The 20018-nt window shown below is 40.4% G+C and overlaps 1 protein-coding gene across 6 annotated transcripts in view; it reads left to right on the forward strand.

Moving 5' to 3' along the window:
- The first annotated feature begins 378 nt into the window (after nt 1-378).
- LOC140458147 (protein FAM118A-like) overlaps nt 379-20018 on the forward strand; it is a 58041-nt gene continuing 38401 nt past the window's right edge. Inside the window, exons 1-4 of one of the 6 annotated variants that reach the window (XM_072552302.1) lie at nt 379-727; nt 1448-1501; nt 5995-6049; nt 8275-8324. In XM_072552302.1, the coding sequence (XP_072408403.1) occupies nt 8281-8324 (44 nt within the window). In that variant the 5' untranslated portion in view covers nt 379-727; nt 1448-1501; nt 5995-6049; nt 8275-8280. Of the gene's footprint in view, nt 728-1447; nt 1502-4780; nt 4881-5994; nt 6050-7823; nt 7934-8274; nt 8325-16982; nt 17100-20018 lie in introns of those variants that run through there. The other 5 variants (XM_072552304.1, XM_072552299.1, XM_072552301.1 and 2 more) reach the window with 5 other exon arrangements.

A 20018-nucleotide genomic window follows, 5' to 3' on the forward strand; every position in this document is an offset into this window, starting at 1 on the left:
TTTTATTTGTAGCATTTTGTAACTATTTCAACCAAAATATTTTCTCATGATTGAGCTACGTAATATTTTCAATATGAAAATAAATATATTAGTACTAATTTAATCTATTTCCATATGGGCGATTAAAACAAAAGGAGCTAACTGTGAATTTACCAAAAGCTAAAACTCGAAATGTTTGAATAGGATGAAATGACATCGTCAAGAAAAACGATGCAACTGCAACATCCCCTCAAACCCTTCTTTTAACTGAAGACTTTTCTCTCAGGCTGGTAGAGGAGCAGCGGAACCTTTTTTCTTGGTTCAATTTACTCTCCCGCGCCGAAGGGAGTTTAGGCGGACGGCGTTTGGGTGAGCACTCGCCGGGCGATTTAACAGAAAATAACCGAGAATCGTTTGAAAAGAGCTCTGCGTGACAAGTGACGTCTGTTTGCTTGTGCCCTCGCGCTGGTGCTTGGGAGTGGGGGAAGCAACCGCTGTTGCTCGAGCGGGGCAGGGGGACTCAACAGCCGGTTCCCAAACAGCATACAGCCTGCTTTGGACACTTATACCGGGTTTTAGGGCGGCCGACAAGAACACGCTTTCAAGTTGCTCTATCACTTTTGTTTTAGTTGGCAGTACACTTCGGAGAAACAGGGAAAGGGCAGCACAAGGCTTTGCAACTGCTTTGTTCCTTTCTTCGAGCTTCCGCCCTTCCGAGCTGATTCCGAGGAAGGAAACAAATGTGCAGGTAAGAAGTGTTTATGTTTTTATCCCGCACCAACAAAAAAGGTTTTGAAAATCCAGAGACCTCGCAAGTACTGGTGAATAATTCCCCTTTGAAGTGCTCCTTCAACGATTTTGGTTGCAATAACTTAAAATTGTGTCGTTTTAATTCATTTAAACTGTGGCATTTAGGTAGTTCTTAAACTTTTCAGCAGATCTCATTGGAAAAGAATCTACCTCTCTGGATTATTCCTATGGTCTTAGATATCTTTAAGTGGAGATAAAACTCTTTGTCAGCTGAAAGTGGAAAAGATGTTACCATTAATTATGTTTTGATTGTGTTTTGTCCTGTTGAACGCACTGGTGTTCAGTGTTGCCAAGCTGGTTGATTTATGGATCAGTACTTATGTAGGAAATTGATATGGCAGTATCTTATTCTAAAATTTATTTATTTTTGGCATTACTGATAAAGACCGCAGTCTTTGCCAATCCCTCGAAGATTAGGTAATCTGCATTCCTTGTAACCAAAAAAGCTCACTGGAATCAGCACTGTTGCTGTGGTTTGGTAGTCACTTGTAGGTTAGACTGGTTAGGCTAGATTTCCTTCTCTATGCCACTGTTGTCCAATAAGATTTTGATGCTGCCAAATTTGTTGTCATGTATGCCATATGATAGTTTGTTTTCAATATTAACATGTAAAAAAATGATCTTTTTCTGTTTTTTTAAAATTGTGGACCGAAATGAGAACTGTTTTAAAAACTTGCTGCATGATTTGAAAACAAGTAACCTGAAACTCATGGTGAGTATTTTGTAAACAATTTTTCCAAAAAAAAGTAATTGAAATTTCGGTTGTTGGTAAACTGTAGCTAAGGGGTTAAACTGTAGCTAAGGGGTTATGTGCAGATACAAGTCAGTGACAACAATAATTTGTTTAATGGACTAGTTATTCATGACAAAAGCCTTTTGCCTGCCAACATCCTAATTCTCAGATAATTGAACAATTTGGGACTGGGAATAAGATACCAAGAGAAGTTATTTGATCTCCACCAGCCCAGGAGATGTGTATCTGTTTTCTGCAGTAAAAGCCATTTTTAACTGAAGAAAACCAGTTCACCTTTCCTTCAGTTATAGTTAGCTGTGACTTTTAACTGATAAGACAGAGACCTTTTATAAGGTAACCAGCCGCCTTGTGTCTTGCGAACCAGTGGAAGCAGCCAAAGGAAGACAACTGAAAAACAATGTTCTGAGCAGCATAAGAATTATCTCTGCAAACAGTGAACAGAAACCATTGAACTGCCTCCCTGCTTTTTTTGTTCGTCTATGTGAGAGGAAGTTTATAAAGGGATTAGAATCCTTAATTTGAGGGAAGATGGTATTATTGTTGGACTGTTAATCCAGAGACCCAGTTAATGTTCTGGGAACCTGGGTCAAATCCTGCTGTGGCAGATGCTGGAATTTTAATTCAAAACAATCTGGAATTAAGAGTCTAATGACCATGAATCCATTGCCATTGTTGGAAAAAACCCATCTGAGTCGATGGAGGAGGAGAGTCGATGTTTTGGGCATATTCCCTCCATCAGGAATGTGAAGGGGGAAGGGAGATGAGCAGTAAATAGGGGTGTGGGGCTGGGGACAAGGTGGGTGGTAAGGTGATGGGTGGATGCAGTTGGGGGGTGATTGTGATAGGTCGTTGGGGAGGGTCGAGCGGGTGGATGTGAAGGAAGGTGGACAGGTCAAGAGGGCAATTCTGAGTTGGATGGTTGGATCTGGGATGAGGAGGGTTGAGGGGAGATTTGGAAACTAGTGAAGTTGCTGTTGATGCCTTGTGGTTGAAGGGTCCCAAGGTGGAAGATAAGGCCTTCTTCCTCTAGCTGGCAGGTGACTTTGATTTGGTTTTGGAGGACGTTCTTAGGGTGGATTGGGAGGGGCAGTTGAAGTGGTTGGCCACGGGGTGATGGGGTTGTTTGGTACGTGTGTCCCAGAGATGTTTCCCTGAAACACTCTGCAAGTTGGCGTCCTGTCTTGTCAATGTAGAGGAGACCACATTGAGAGCAATGGATGCAGTGGATGAGTTGGGTGAATGTGCAGGAAAATCTCTGCCACGTGTGAAAAAATCCCTTGAGGCCTTGGATTGAGGTGAGGTGGGGGGAGAGGTGTGGGTGCAGGTTTTACACCTCATGTGGTGGCAAGGCAAGGTGCTAGGTGTGGAGACTGGGTTGCTGGATGGGTGCGTGGACCTAAGAAGGGAGTCGCAGAGGGAATGGTCTCTACGGGATACAGATATTGGTGGGGAGGGAAATATATCTCTGGTGGTGGGATCTGACTGTAGGTGGCAGAAATGGTGGAGGATAATGCATTGTATCTGGAGATTAGTGGCATGGAAGGTGTGGACTGGGGGAGGGTTTCTATCCTTGTTGTGGTTGGAGAAGTGGGATTTGAGGGTGGAAGTGCGGGAAGTGGAGGAGATGCGCTGCAGGACATTTTTGATCACATGGGAGGGAAAATTGCCGACCCTATAAAAGGAGGACATTGCTTAATCAGGGAGCAGATACGGCAGAGGTGGAGGAGTTTGGAGTAAGGGATTGTGTTTTTACAGGAGGGGGGTTGGGGTGGTGTTGATGTGGTAGGAGGTGTAGTGAAAGTAGCTGTGGGAGATGGTGGGTTTGAAGTTTGTGTTGACTTCCACTCCACTAATCTCCGGATGCAGCACATTATCCTTAGCCATTTCCGCCACCTACAGTCAGACCCCACCACCAAAGATATATATTTCCTTCCCCACCCTCATCTGCGTTCCGCAGAGAACATTCCCTCCGCGGCTACCTTATTAGGTCCATGTCCCCTCCACCAATCCACTCTGTCCATCTTCCTTCGTACCTAACTGCTCCTCCCTCTCCACTGACCTATCACAGCCAACCCCACCTCCATTACTTATTGCCTTCCCACCTATCTCTACCCCCAGCCCCCCTTCACCCATATTTATCTCTCATTCTCCCTTTTCCCTCTCCATTCCTGATGAAGGGTATATGCCTGAAATGTTGACTCTTCTGCTCCTTGGATGCTACCTGAGCTGTAGTGGTGTGGTTTTCCAGTGCCACCCTTTTCGACTCTGACTTTTCAGCATCTACAGTCCTCATATTCTCCTGATGTCACAGTCCTGTGTTCATTACACCCTGAATACAAGACTCCTTCCTCCTCCACTCGAACTAGCCAAGGAAATACTTGGAAGGTCAACACTGACAGAATACTTGGGCTGGCCCGATATTTCAACAGTACTTACCTGTAAATTCTTTAGCTGCTAGGGAAAGACCTTAGGTCCTGTTCCTAAAACACAGGTAGAGGAGAGGTCCTGACAGAAATCTGAACTGCGACTGCAGAACAGGTCATAACCACTGAGTCACTCCTCCCTCAAAGCTGGGTATAGTGCAGGAAGCAAGTAGGAGACCTTTTTTTTTTAATCTGTCAACACCAATACACCATATCTGTTTTCATCTTGTATGCGATGACAAGAGAGAGAATGCTTGCTACAAAGGGAGTAACCATCCATTCTGTGGCAAAGGGGTCATATAGCAGTATCATATTATGAGGTTTGTTTGTGTCTCAGTTAGAAGCTGCTGTCTGTCTTTGGCCCCTCAAGTTCCTTGACAATATGTGCTAGTGGCATCCTTGTGCTGTCATCATGGACTGATGGCCCTCAACCACAGGAAGCATGGCTTGGATTAGGAAATGAAATACTCTTGAAGCTTGCTTGTTGATATTCTCGTGCAGGTCAGGATTGCTTTGTGGCTGGAAAAACTGAGGCACTTCTGAGGAGGAAGGATCCTCAGATCCAATGTTATGTCATTTCCTGCACTTTTTACCAATGCAGATATTCTTATCTTGGGGTACGTGCTCTTGATTAATTCAAGGTTGTCGTTTAGATATGTACAAATAGCTGGAAGAGGCTTTGACAGTTGAGGCCACAGTCAAAGGATTGAGGGAGACTAGGTCCATGCTGATGTTCAAGATAATATGCTTTGGATTTGGCTGCAATACAACAACAATACACTTAAATGGAGGTGATGTAACATTTTCTTTGGAGCTGCTGGAGGCTGTGCGTTCCCTGTGCAGATCGTGGAGAAATTAGTCCAAGCAATGACTGTTGCCATTTCTTCGGCCCTGCTGCTGCTTCTTAGTGTCTGGTGAGTGAAAAATAGCTCCAGTGATTGGTGTGGGCTTCCATGTTATTGTCTTGTTAGTGAACTTAGTATAATATTGGCAAAGGTGAGTGGGGACTGAGATGCCTGGAATCATTCTTGCAGGTCCCTGACCTTCACAGATGCAGGGAGTTAGGTGTGTGCCCATAGGAGTGGCTGTTTTCCATTTCTAGAATATAAGGTGGAGGGTACTCCTCATTGGACAGTGGCTCCAATCCCGTAGGCAGTAGAATCATTCCCTCAAAATGACATGATGACAGAAGAAAGTCTTGCAGAGGACGGCTATCAAGGCAGTTTCAACCCATAAGGCGAAACAATTACCCACTGGCTTGCTGTTCACTTCTTAGGACAACTGTATATGGAGAACTAATAAGAGCACCTAACTACATTTGTGATTTGTGATAATTAAATATTTTAAAGTTTCTTTTCAGATGAGCCCCTCAAATATTTGAGGAGGTAATTTGGATTGTAATTTGATATACTCTATAACTTTACAAAGGGCATTTAACATGTTAAACACATAGTTAATTAAATTCAGTGGTATGGAATTCAATATAAGCTCTGTAAGAATGGATTAAACAGCTAACTAGAGGGTAGCAAAGAACAAGTATTAATTAGTCAAGTTGTGAACAAGGGAGTGGTAGCTGAGATTACTGGGTTCAGACACCTGAGTATGCAGAGACTTGGTAAGTAGTTAATTCCAAAGAAATGTATTTTTCTTAATACAGAGGAACCTCAATTATCCGGCATTCAGTTATCCAAGTTTCGGATTATCCGGCAAGATTGCAAGGTCCCAGTGCTTGGTTAAACTTGTTATCTAGCATTTGATTATCCGAACATTCAATTATCCGAACAAAATACTCCCTGCCCGTGTCGGTCGGATAACCAAGGTTTCTCTAGATAATATTTTGTCATGCAAAAAGTGATCAAAAGTAGATTGTGGAATAAATTTCCTGATAGAATAGACAAATCAAATACTTAAATCATTAGGCAAGCCATTCACTGCTATACTTGCATATATTGACATAGTTTTGAAGAGGTGAATCAAAACTGATAAATAACTTTGCTCATCTGTAAATATCTTTTGACTTTTGTGCAGGGATAGAAAAAGGAATAGGGATAAACTGAGAACCACCGACACATAGAAAGATAAAGTAAGTTTTATGTTTTTGACTGTCAAGAATGGCCTTTATATTCTTATAAATGAATAGAATGTAAAGATGATCTTAGAAATTTTTTAACTAACTTTTGCTCCAGAAAATGTGTTTTTGTCATGTATTTCATCTTTGGACTAACACCAGTGTGGAGATGTGAGTACAGAGAAGTTCACTATGGTCCATTAGTTATACTAGTTCACTGAAAAGTTCAATTATTTTTTCAATTTTTTTAAGGGGCTGTCAAAAGTAAAAAAAAATTGAATTGGGGCAGATTCAGCACATGTCTTGGAGTGTTGATTTATATCAATCTTTCACTTTTAATTGCCCCTTAAAAAGACAATTCTTCAATTCTGCATAAGTAATATCCATAAGAACATCTAAGCACGTTTTACTCTTTCTTTTATACAAGTGTATAATTTGGCTTTTAAGAAATCCCAACAACTCTGGTTTAAATTTTATTTGCCACTTTTCCTTTCTCACCCATAATTGAACTTTTCAGTTAGCTATCAAAATGCCTAGGAAAATTCAGTCATTAGGCAATAGCACAAGGTAGTAATCTGGGAATGATAGCTGTTAATGGGGTGCAAGTCTAGCCTGTCCAAACTATCCATGTCTGGTAAACCTTCTCTGAACTGCTACCAATTGCTTCTATATGGGGCACTATTGGTCATCTTATTTAAAGAAGGATGACATTCATTGCAAGGAGTTCAGAGGTTTACCGGAATACCTGATGTGGACAGTTGGACAGGATAGGCTTGTATCCATTAAAAGTTTTTAGCAGAGTAAGAAGCAACCAGATGAAAAAATAAGATCATAAGGGGCCCTGGCAGTGTAGGTGCGGAGAGGATGCTCCCTTTTATGGATCACCATTAAAACATGAGATTGCCCATTGAAATGAGCAGAGAGACAGTTATTTTTCTTTCTCACCAGGGTTGTCAGCCTTGAACTCATCCTGAACAGGAACAAATATTTGGACACTTGATTGAACCCACAAATGAATGAGTGTAATCAGAAGTGGGGATTGAGTCAATCCTGATTATATAATACCACTAGAGGTATCTTGTATACTACAGTGCAAACAATTGTTCCCTGTCAAGGCTAATAGACTTTTAGAACAGAGTGAAATAAATTGGACCAGTATACAGACATTGTCCTCTCGAAACTGAAAACAAATAATCTTCACATTTGAATTTTGAGAACAGCTGCATTTAGTACCAGAAACAGACAAAGGTAGTCCTTGCAAACATTCTGATCAAATAGAAAAGGTGAGAATTAGAATTTCAAGCATAAAAGGGTAGAGAGGCAAGTGAATGAAAGAAGGGAAAAAGAGAAGTAGAAGAATCTTAAATTAAAAAGTTTGAACAAAGTGGGGAGCATCCACTGCACCCAGTGAAGATAGGAAGAGATCTGCCCCCGATTTTAAATCACATGCACAGCTATTTAAATTTGCTTTAGAATCCCAGTATTTGAGCAGAGGGAGATGGAGAGTAATTTTGAATTTAATTGGAAAAACTTGGAAAACAATGAGGTCGCCCACATAAAGCTGAACGCTACTAATTCAAAGCAGTTTAACAGACAAAACCCGTAAGGTTTCTGCCACAATTTCTGAGTAGACTTCCACAGATTCTCAAATGGTCTGAAAGTTTATCCTTGGTGCTTATGAGTTGGTTCAGTGAAGCTTATAGAATAAATTTCATAAGTGTTAAAAACAGCTTGCAGCTTCATAGTTTGAAAAGATCAAGTAATGTACCTTTTATACATTTGGATGCAGGCACTATCTGTGGAGGCCTCTAAGCTAATTCTCTTTGAAGAATTTAAAAACTCACTCCGTACGTCAGGACACTTGGTGAAGAACCAAATGTTTCAAAGCTGGCCAACCAGGTGAGATGGCTGATTGAGTCTATCCACAAGCCTTTATCCTAAGGAAGCCCTTTTTTAAACTAATTAATTGATGAAGGATTATGTACGAGGGTGAAAGAAGAAGAGACAGCTGAGAATGCAAATGGGATAACTTTCTCCCAGGCTAGAAAGGAAGCTTTTGATGATTCCAGAAAGCCCATGTGTTTCTGTGTTTTTCCTCCACTGCCCCCGACTTTTTATCTCTGCATTGAGTGTCCCACATTTCTGTTTTGATTTCAAATTTTCACCCTCTGTATTTATTTATTTATTTGTAATACTGGGCCAATTTTTGTATTGATATGTGAACAAAATATTTTTTTCAGGTACGCATGGATTTAGTTAATCCTTCTCGAAACCTTGAGCAGAAGTCCAGGTAAATATCCAACAATGGAAATAAATAACTTTCAGCAAAAGTACTTACGTGACTAGTGCAAAACACAATGTTTTTAAAAAAAACATTTGTCTTGGTGAAGTAACCAAAGCCTGTAGTGCCTGACATTACTAAAGCTAAGAGAAGATCAAAGATGTAATCCTCAGATCATGCTAAATTAGACTTTATATTTAGAGTTGCTTAGCTTTTTGTTCTGGAAATAATTAAGTCAATTAGGAAACTGCAAAATAATGCTAACTGAGCATTGGGGAAAGAACCAGGAATGCTTTGTAACAATGTGCATAATATCAAGAGTTAAGAATGCAATTTCCTAAATGTGAAAGAGTTTTTTAAATTCATTTGTGGGTTGTGGGCGTCACTAGGCCAACATTTATTACCCCTCCCTAATTGCCCAGAAGGTAGTTAAATATCAAACATATTGCCGTGGTCTGTAGGTAAGGATGGCAGATTTCGTTACCTAAAGATAATTTGTGAACTGTAGAGTCATAGAGATGTGCAGCATGGAAACAGACCCTTCGGTCCAACCTGTCCATGCCGACCAGATATCCCAACCCAATCTAGTCCCACCTGCTAGTTATCAGCCCATATCCCTCCAAACCCTTCCTATTCATATACCCATCTTTTTCCTGACAATCAGCATTATCATCACCATCAGACTTCATTTCAGGATTATTATTGAATTCAAATTCCACCATCCACTGTGGCAGGAGTCAAACCCAGGTCCTCAGAACATTACCTGGATCTCTGGATTCATAATCTAGTGAAATTGCCACTAGGTCATCGTCTATCCTTGTTTAAAGCTTGTACCAGGTGCTAAATTATGTTAGGAGTTTAAAAAAAAAGTCCTTTTTGGGTTGTGTGCATTTCTGACAAAGCCAGCTTTTGTTGTCTGAACTGAGTGGCTGGCTAGGGTAATTAAGAGTCCGCCACATTGCTGTGGGTCTGGGGTCACATGAAGTCAGATGAAGTAGGGACGACGGGTTTTCTTTGAAATGACTTTACAGCAATCAATGACTAATAATTGTAATGGTCACCATTATGGGAATTTTTTTTTTGGCCACATTTATTAACTAACTTTAAATTATACCAGCTGCCAATGTTGATTTAAACTCTGAATTAGTAGTCCTTTGACATTTCCACGAAGACATCATTTCCCCACTGCAAGCAGACATGTAGAGTGTTGATGTTTATAATCTGTGATGAAGCTTTACTTTTAATTTGAATTCGACTACTTGGATACAATGCCAACTGAAAATATAGAGAAGAATTGTTGGTTCTTGACCATTTGATAAAGCTTTCCTTATTAAAATTGGAAAAGTGATATCTTGGTGTATACATTTTTGTCACATTAAGTTACATTTATTCTTGAAACGTGCCACAACATGAAGTAATTAATGTGAGCAAGTTTGATGCACACCTAAAGTTAATTATTGGGAATGATCATGAAGTGTCATCAACAGATTGTCAAGACTTAATTTGCTGAGAAATTAAGTTACTCAAATTACTGAGTTTATTCCTTTATTCTTGCCTTCAAATGAGAGTATGGAAAAAAGACGAGGATATGAAAGTGCTTTTCATAAATTTCTCTGTCCTTACCTTTACTGACTCTAGTGATCTCAGGTGGTGTTAATACTTGACAAGTCATATCCCAGGATGGGTAATGTTACGACATGGGGTAAACCCTCCTGCTTAATTTAAAACCAGCAACACAGGAAAAAATTTATCCCGTGCAGTAATTTGTAAAAATTCGAGTGGCCAAGAGCTATTTAAAGTCAATATTAACAACTTTATTTCTTAAAGTATAATAGAGAATAATTAACTAAAAGCTATTTACAATTCCTTACTCTAACCTATCTTTTACCTTCCCTTCTATAATACTAGTCCGATAAAACTCCCAATTAAAGTTAACAAAACAACACTTGTTATCTCAAAACCAGGCAGCTTTCGGTTCTTCTGTTTGGATCTTTCTTATGTTGTCTTTTCTTCTTCTTCTTAGGAATTTTTGCATCACAGGTTGCTGATCGAAAAGAGAGCTATTTTAAGAGAGCGATTTTTCCAGCAGTCTGTTTACATGCTGGGCCTTGGCAGTTCTCCTCTAATTCTTCAATATTTCCCTGGTCTTATACTCCAAGATCAGATTGTGTCATTTGGCTTTTAAGATTGTAAATATACTCAAGTCAAACTTGATTCAAATTTTTTGAGGTACAATTTAGGGCGGCACGGTGGCACAGTGGTTAGCACTGCTGCCTCACAGCGCCAGAGACCTGGGTTCAATTCCCGCCTCAGGCGACTGACTGTGTGGAGTTTGCACATTCTCCCCGTGTCTGCGTGGGTTTCCTCCGGGTGCTCCGGTTTCCTCCCACAGTCCAAAGATGTGCAGGTCAGGTGAATTGGCCATGCTAAATTGCCCATAGTGTTAGGTAAGGGGTAGATGTAGGGGTATGGGTGGGTTGCGCTTCGGCGGGGCGGTGTGGACTTGTTGGGCCGAAGGGCCTGTTTCCACACTGTAAGTAATTTAATCTAATCTAATCTAATTTAAACTGATGGTCCTAAATTGATTCTGTTTTTTTTTTGTTGTTTCCAGGCAACCAGCTACTCCAGTAGCTGGAGCATATGTTACATTCTATCTTATTGGGAACACTTGGTGCTGTCACTGCTAGGTTTTAACTCTCTTAAAATGTTGTTGTGGTTCTGTTCGCCGAGCTGGGAATTTGTCTTGCAAACGTTTCGTCCCCTGTCTAGGTGACATCCTCAGTGCTTGGGAGCCTCCTGTGAAGCGCTTCTGTGCTGTTTCCTCCTGTGCTGTCTCTGCCGCTTCCGGTTGTCAGTTAGAGTTCCTTACAACCGGAAGCGGCAGAGACAGGCCACTATAAATGCCAGAGGAAACAGCACAGAAGCGCTTCACAGGAGGCTCCCAAGCACTGAGGATGTCACCTAGACAGGGGATGAAACGTTTGCAAGACAAATTCCCAGCTCGGCAAACAGAACCACAACAACGAGCACCCGAGCTACAAATCTTCTCCCAAACTTTGAATCTCTTAAAATGTATAGTTCACCCACATCTTCATAACACCATCCCCAACCCCCCAGAAAAAAATGAACCATCATAATGAAAAGATGGCTTCATTTTTTTCTCTACTTTTTAAACACATTACCCTAACATACAGATAACTTTAATGTAAGTTCACCTTCCCGTCTTCCAAAATACGTGTGTGTGTGTGTGTGTGTGTGTGTGTGTGTGTGTGTGTGTGTGTGTGTGTGTGTGTGTGTGTGTGTGTGTGTGTGTGTGTGTGTGTGTGTGTGTGTGTGTGTGTGTGTGTGTGTGTGTGTGTGTGTGTGTGTGTGTGTGTGTGTGTGTGTATATAAAAATACAAATCTCATCTAAACTCTGTCAGTTAAATCCGAAATAACACATCAGCGATTACATTCTTCTGACCCCAAACATGTATGATTTTTAAATTAAAAGTCTGTAACATAAGACTCCAATGAAATAGTCTCAAAGTCTTATCTTTAAAACGTTCTAAGAATGTAAGTGGATTGTGGACAGTATACACAGCCATCTCGACACATTGTCCATGACATGCGTTAAAACGTTGTAAGGCCAGTACCAATCTCAATCGTTCCTTTTCGATTGTGGAGTGTTTCTGCTCGATGTTGATCTTCTTCGACAAGTAACCAGCTGGCAGTTCAATCCCATCCTCATCTCCTTGTAGGAGAACAGCTCCAACTCCAATGTCACTAGCATCGATGGCGACTTTAAAAGATTTTGAAAAGTGTGGTGTAGCTAAAACTGGTTTGGTGGTTAGTATTGATTTCAAATGGTTGCTTGCCTCCTAGCATGGTTCTGTGCACCGAAACTGTGGTGTTCTTCAGCAAATTGGTTAACGTGCCACTGCACTGCTGATGTTTGGAACAAAGTTCCGGTAGAATCTGCTCAGTCTTAAGAATTGAAGCACCTCTTTCTTCGAGGTTGGTCGTGGAAATTCATTGATTGCCTTTATTTTGTGTTCCGTGGGGTCACCCTTCCACGATCGAGGTTATGTCTCAAGAATGTCACCTCTGCTTTCACGAGTTCCTTTCTATTTAAGTCCATGACCAGTTTTGTTTCTCGTAGTCATTCAAAGAGTGCCGCAAACTGTACCATGTGATCTTTCCAGGACTTACTAAAGACCACTACATCATCCAAAGAGACTGCACAGTTTATTAACCCAGCCACAACTCAGTTCATGAGTCTTCGGAATGTGGCGAGTGTGTTAAACTCATAAAGCCCATTTGGGATTACAAATGCAGAAATGTCTTTCGCCATCTCTGATACCTGCCAGTAACCATGCATTAAGTCCAACTTGGTGATGCAACTGGCTTCTCCGACTTTCTCGATACAGTCCTCCAATCTGCGAATTGGATATGAGTCCGATTTGTAATGGCGTTGACCTTCCGATGATCTACACAGAATCATTGAGTCCTGTCCGGTTTGGAAACGGAGATGATTGGCGAACTCCACTCGTTCTGGCTTGGTTCGATGATGTCCTCATCGAGCATGGCTTCCACCTCCATCTGGACCTGTCTGGCTTTGAAAGGATTAAGCTGATAGGGGTGTTATTTTATCGGAGCAGTATTCCCTTTGTCTACTTCATGTACAACAGCATTAATCCTCCCCATCTGATTCTTACATATGTCCTTGTACTGCAGTAACAAATTTTTCAACTGCATTCTATGCTCCTGAAACAGACAGCTTATTAACCAATCCCACTCCAGGACTACTTCATTTTTTAAAAATCTATTTTGAGGCACCTCAAAATCCATATCTCCTGAATTTGATTCTTCACTCTGCGGGGCAGTAACTAACACCTGTTTCTCCAGTTCTTTCTCTCTAGTATAGTATAGTTTCAACATGTTCACATGACATGCACTGTATCTTTTTTTTTCACATTTGGCATCTTTACTAAATAGTTCACCTGACTCAACTTTTTCTTAATTTGATAGGGACCACTAAACCTGAATTTGAAGGGATCTCCTATCACTGGTAATGTACTAATACATTATCTCCTCGGGAAAACGTTCAAGTCTCCGAGCTTTTATCTGTCACCTGCTTCATTCCATACTGTGCCCTCTTTAGGTGCTGTTTAACAAACTCACTTACTCTGTTTAATCTCTCCCTCCTCTCTGATACATCATGTAAATGTGAGATCTCCAACTTTGGTTCTGTCAATTTTTCTTTAATTTCAAAGGACCTCTTACTTCATGACCGGATATTAACTTGAAGGGAGTAAACTGAGTAGATTCATTTGGGGCATCTCTCATGGCAAACAATACGAATGGGATACCTTTATCCCAATCACTTGGATAATCCTGACAGTATGCTCTCAACATTGTCTTCAAGGTCTGATGCCACCTTTCTAAAGCTCCCTGGGATTCAGGACAATACACACAGGATTTAAAGTGCTGTATACCTAAGCTATCCATAACCTCCTTAAACAGCCTAGCAGTAATATTTGACCCTTGGTCTGACTAAATCTCTCTGGGTAGCCTATACTGTGTGAAGAAAGCTACTAATTCCTCTCCTACTCTTTTTTTTGCCTTGATACTCCATAATGGAATTACCTCCAGAAATCTGGTAGACATATCCATTATGGCTAACAAGTACTGATTCCTGCTTTTAGTTCTTGGGAAGGGACTTACACAATAAATTATAACCTGCGTAAAAGGTTCTTCAAATGTGAGAATTGGCAACAAAGGTGCTGGTTTTATTACTGCCTGTGGTTTACCTCCCATTTTGCATGTATGACATGTACAGCAAAAGGTAACTACAACCTTGTGCATTCCAGGCCAATGGAAATGTTTTTGTACCTTTTTTTAGCCTGAGTTCATGTGCTACCCTTAACACCACCTGCCTGTATGCTACCGGCAGCACAATCTGGTGCACTTCAGTCCATTTCTCCTCTGCACTAACCTGCCATGGTTTCCATTTCCTTCTTAGGATTCTATCTTTCAGATAATACCTCTCCAGAATAGTCTCTGCCTCTTTTTCAGAGTACACATCCACAATATATCTTTTATTTTCTTGTCTTGCTGTTGCAAGTCTCTGTCTTTCAGGAGTAGACACTTCTGTCTGACCCTTTCCCTGTTCAGGTTTTTCCCGCACCATTACTTCAAACCGGGTATCCACTAACTGAACTTCAATTCCTTCATCTTTCTCTTTACTTTTTGCTTCGTGCTGCAATTTATGATAGTGGGATCTGGTTACCACACAGTCTGGGGAAATACCAGGACATTTCTGTTTTAATTCCTCAGTTTCTTGGTTTTCCTTGGGCTTCTCCACAACAAGGTGTCACTCCCACCTTGGATCCTGCCAAATCATTCCCAAGAACAAACTGAATTCACAGAACTGACACTCTGTCAATCACTCCCATTGTAACTTCCCCAGTCTTAAGTTGGCACTCCAACCCGGTCTGACATAGGGGAGTCCATCTATCCCACAAATTACCACATTCCCGGGTAACCGATCAGGAAGCATGCATATTTGCTCATCTCTTATGATCAGTGACTGGTTAGATCCTGGATCTCTCAAAATTATATTTTCTTGTCCTTCTCCCCCTGTTCTTTTTGAGTAAACTTTACCCACAGAGGCAAATTCTTTGTAGAGATCAGGTACCAACTTCATATCCAGTCCCTACCTAGGCTATGCATTCTCCTGTAGCTCCTCAGCTCTTTTTGGTGGTCTCCTTTACTACCTTCATTCATGCCACTGGCTGAGCTGCTTCTCCCATGTCTTTTCCCACAGTGCCTTTCTTTAACGACCAGCACTGTGACTGTGTCCCATTTTACCACAGTAGAAACACCTGAGGCCTTTCAGCTCCTTTCCATCCTTTTGGGCTTTTTTTTAATCCTGTGGTAAATTCTTACCAGTGCTGTCTATTCTTGGTTTAGTGATGTAGGATCTCTCCTTCTCCCAACTTCTATCCCTCACAGGACAAAATTCTGGCTGGAAGCTTGTCTTATGCACCAACATGCACTCATCTGCTAATTCTGCTGCCCTTCTCACTTCCTGAACTTTCTGTTCCTCCAATGAATTCTTACCATTTCTGGAAGTGAGTTTTTAAACTCCCCCAGCAGAGTGATCTCTCTTAGAGCCTCAAATGTCCTATCTATTTTTAAAGCACACACCCATCGATCAAAATGACTATGTTTAATTCTTTCAAACTCAACATAATTCTGACCTGGTTCCTTCTTTTGTTTCTAAATTGCTGTGTATATGCTTTTGGTATCAATTCATAAGCACTTAAAATAGTCTGTTTAATCTCTTGACACCTCATTTGACAGTGCTGCAAACACCTCACTAGCTCTGCCTACAAGTTTAGTCTGAACTAGCATTATCCATAAACCCTCAGACCACTCCATCTGCCTAGCCAATTTTTCAAATGAAATAAAGGCTTCGACATCTTTCTCATCAAAATGTGGCAGAGATTTGAAATATTTATGTACATCACTACCTTCTCTTTTAATCTCCAGTTCTCCAATTCAAATTCTCTCTTTTTGTCTCTCCTTTTCTTCTCTCTCTCTCTCTCTCTCTCTCTTTGCTCAGCTAAGAACCTTCTCCTCCTGCTCTTTTTCCTCTCTCTTTCTTTCTTTCTCTCTCTCTCTCCCTCTCTCTCTCTCTCTCTCTCTCTCTCTCTCTCTCTAACTCCATTTTCCTCAATTGTTATTTAAGTTTTTCTACTTCTACTGGACTTGTCTGTTTTCTCAGATACACCTAAGTGTTTGAGTAACCCCTTTGCAATTTCAGCTTTACTTTTGTCCTTGGTTAAACCCAAATCTAACTTATTCGTTAATTCTAAAAGTATGGTCTTTTTCTTTCCTTTTAAACTTTCTTGCCAAATTTGGGAATCCTCTTCAAATCTCAGACCCTCTTTAACCATTTCTCTCACTTTTCATTTAACCAACCACAAGACACTGAAATTAAACAAATTGTCTCACCTACGTTTTATTTGAAGATCTAGGACACTAACCTGCAAGTGTTTAAATTTTCATACCACCAAATCTATTCACATCTGCCTAAACCAGTTCAGCTCACAGACCTGAGCCCCCAAACACGGCGTAAACCCTCCTGCTTAACTTAAAACCAGCAACACAGAAAAGATTTGTCCCATGCAATAATCTGTAAACATTTGAGTGGCCAAGACCTATGTAAAGTAAAAAATAACAATTTTATTTCTTAAAGTATAACAGAATAATTAACAACTATTTACAATTCCTTACTCTAACATAACTGTTACCTTCCCTTCTATAATACTAGTCTGATAAAACTCCCAATTAGGATTTACAAAACAACACTTTTTAATCTCAAAACCAGACAGCTTTTGGTTCTTCTGTTTGGATCGTCCTGTATTGTCATCGTCTTAGGAATTTTTGCGTCACAGTTTACTGATCGAAAAGGTACCTTTTAAGAGAGCTATTTTTCCAGCAGTCTCTTTACGTGCTGGGCTTGGCAGTTCTCCTCTAATTGTTCAATATTTTCATGGTTTTATACCCTGGAAATCAGATTGTGTCATTTGGCTTTTAAGATTGTCAATATACTCAATTCAAACTTGATTCGAATTTGGTATTTTTCAGGATATAATTTAAACTGATTGGCCTAATTCAAATCTGTTTTTTGTCATTTCCAGGCAACCAGCTACTCCAGTAGCTGGAGCACATGTTATATTATGTCTTATTGAAAACACTTGGTCCTGTCACTACTAGCTTTAACTCTCTTAAAAGGTATAGTTCACCCACATCTTCATAACTGTAAACTGTAACTTTTCAACTATGTCAGTTGCTGAACACATTTAGTGTTCAAGTCTGCAAGTGTTCTTTGAATGTGTAACATGTTTATTAAACAAGTGAAAAAAATTGAATTGTACTAAATTAGCCAAAAGGTTTTCAGTGCAATCACCTGCAAAAAGTTCTGACTTCAAGATATTCCTTTTAACCCAGCAATATCCTTACAATATCAAACTACAATGAAGATTCAGAACTATTTCCATAATAAAACTTCTTTCCAAAGCTGGCACAGCTGCATCTAGTTTTCTTTTGGCAAATTCCTGCACATTTTTGGATGTAATTCTTCTGCTGAATCTTTCTGAGGTCACTAGTGATGGTTTAACCTGTAGGTCACCACATCTCTGGCAAGGGGAGAAGTTGAGAAGGAGAGTCCTTAACGGTAACCTCAGCCAGCACAGGAGCCGAATCATGTTTGGCAAAATCTGTTTTGCTTATGATATTTCTGTTCCTCCATTTTTTTTTCATGGTATTTATTTCTTATTATTTAGAATTCGCTTTATTTTCACACACTGTGTGCACAGTGAAAAGTTTATAAGTCGCCACTTAGATACAAAGGTACAAAGTACAATACTAAGTTGCAGAATAGAGAAATGAAAAAAATGTTACATAACAACAGTTATACACACAAAGGTGGGAAAAACAGGAAAGTTCAAAAGACAAGTATCACAGTCTTTCTCAAGTCTCTCTGCAGCAGACCAGTGCAGGAGGCCCTCATGTGATCTGACTGCTGGCTGCCACCCTGCTCCAGGCTTCTGGCGTCTCTGCTGACCCCGCTTTGGAGGCCAGCGCCAGGTGCCGGAGGCTGACAGAAGGGAGGAGAGAGGAGAAAAGAATAAAAAGAACGGGTGGATCAGAGAAGCTCCAGCTGGACCATACTACTATGCTGCCATCTTACGAGAAAGAATCTGCTATATTGTCTTATTGTGCCACATGAATGATTTTCAAATAGTATGGTTTTAGCATTGACCTCATTAAACAGTACTAAATGTTTGATATGTAACTTTGCTAGAAACTTTAAAGGATTATGTTCCATACAAGTAACAACCTTGGCAGCACCTGTCATTACAGATTTATTTAAAATCAATGTTAGCAATGGAAAAATGAATTTTAAGATTCTTAATTGTGAAAATAGTGTTCTATCTTTGCTGAGGTTTGGTGTTGTAAAGGTATTGATGGGATAAAAAGGAACATTTTGATTTTAAAGCTGTTGCAAGTATTTGATTTGCTGGTGGGGCAAGTGGTGAATTGTAATTCCTATGTTTGCATATTACAGCAGTTCAAAAGTGCTTAATTGATTGTAAACTGTTTGGGTTGCCTGAACATCTTATGCTTTTAGGTCATTTTCAAATCAAGTGGGTTTGTTTTTAATTATTCTTGCTCTTGCAGCACCTCACCTTATGAAGAACCATGTTTTTAATACAGAATTCTAAAAATCCACTGGTAGATTACCCTGAGTTCATTTCCGCAGCTTTGTTTAGAATTAACCATGCTTTCAACTTAATACACATTTTAATTGATCGCTGTCTGGATGTTGGCATATCAGTAGTGTCCTGCCTGAATACATTTGTGCTGTTTAGTGGACATAAAAATCCTGCTGAAATTGTTCAGAAGTACCACTATTTAATATACATTGTTCCTTGTAAGAGAGGGGGGAAAAAAAAGCTGGAAAAAGCACAGCAGGTAAAGCAACATCAGAGGAATGGGAGGGTCCACGTTTTGAGAGTCCTGACGAAGGGTCCTGCCCAAAACACTCCTGCTCCTCTGCTGTTGACCTACTATGCTTTTTCAAGCTCCACATTTTATCAACTCCAACTTTCCAGCATCTGCAGTCCTCACTATCTCCAAAAGGGGAAAAAATGATTTGGCTTTTATATACTTTCTCAATACTTTTATACAGCATTTCAAACTGAACCAATGAAGCACTTTTGAAGTGTTCCTGAAAATGTAAAAAACACAGCCAAATTGAACACAGCAAGATCCCACAAACAGCAATATATTTATGGCCAGGAAATTTTCCTGGAGACTAAAGCTCCCAAGTCTTTTGCACTTCACATTGCTGAATTTTCTCCCCATTTAGAAAATAATCCATGCCTCTTTTCTTCCAAGGTGCATGACCTCACATTTTTTCCCATGTTGTACTCCATCGGCCACTTCTTTGCCCGCTCTCCTAACTTGACCCAAATCCTGCTGCAGCCTCCCTGCCTTCTCAATTCCAGCTGTCCCTCTACCTATCTTTGAAGCGTCTGCAAACTTAGCCAGAATCCCCTCCATTCCTTAATCTAGATCATTAATGTATGAAGTGAAAAATGTTGCAGTCCCAAAACTGAGCCTGTGGAACACTAATTGTCTCTGACTGCCATCCTGAGAAGGACCCTTTTACCTCCAGACTCTGCTTCCTGCCAGACAGCCAAGCTTCTATCCATGCTAGTACCTTGCCTCTGGCATTGTGGGATCTTACTCAGTAGCCTTCTGTGTGGCATTTTGTCAAAGGCCATCTTGAAGTCCAGGTAGATAAAAACCATTGGCTCTTCTTGGTCTTATCTGCTCATTACTTCCTGAAGGAATTCTAGCAAATTTGTCAGGCATGACCTCCCCTTGATGAAACCATGCTGACTTTGCCCTATTTTACCATACACTTCCAAGTATTTAGAAATCTCATCCTTCACAATGGATTCCAGGATCTTATCCACAACTGAGGTTAGGCTAGTCAGTCTGTAATTTTCTGTCTTTTGCTTTACTCTCTTTTTAAGCAGGGGTGTTACATTAGCAATTTTCCAGTCCTCTGGGACCCTCCCTGACTCCAGTGATTCCTGTAAGATCACCACTAATGCCTCCACTATCTCTTCAGCTATCTCC

The sequence above is a fragment of the Chiloscyllium punctatum genome, chromosome 32, assembly GCF_047496795.1.
Source record: "Chiloscyllium punctatum isolate Juve2018m chromosome 32, sChiPun1.3, whole genome shotgun sequence".
Classification (NCBI taxonomy): Eukaryota; Metazoa; Chordata; class Chondrichthyes; order Orectolobiformes; family Hemiscylliidae; genus Chiloscyllium; species Chiloscyllium punctatum.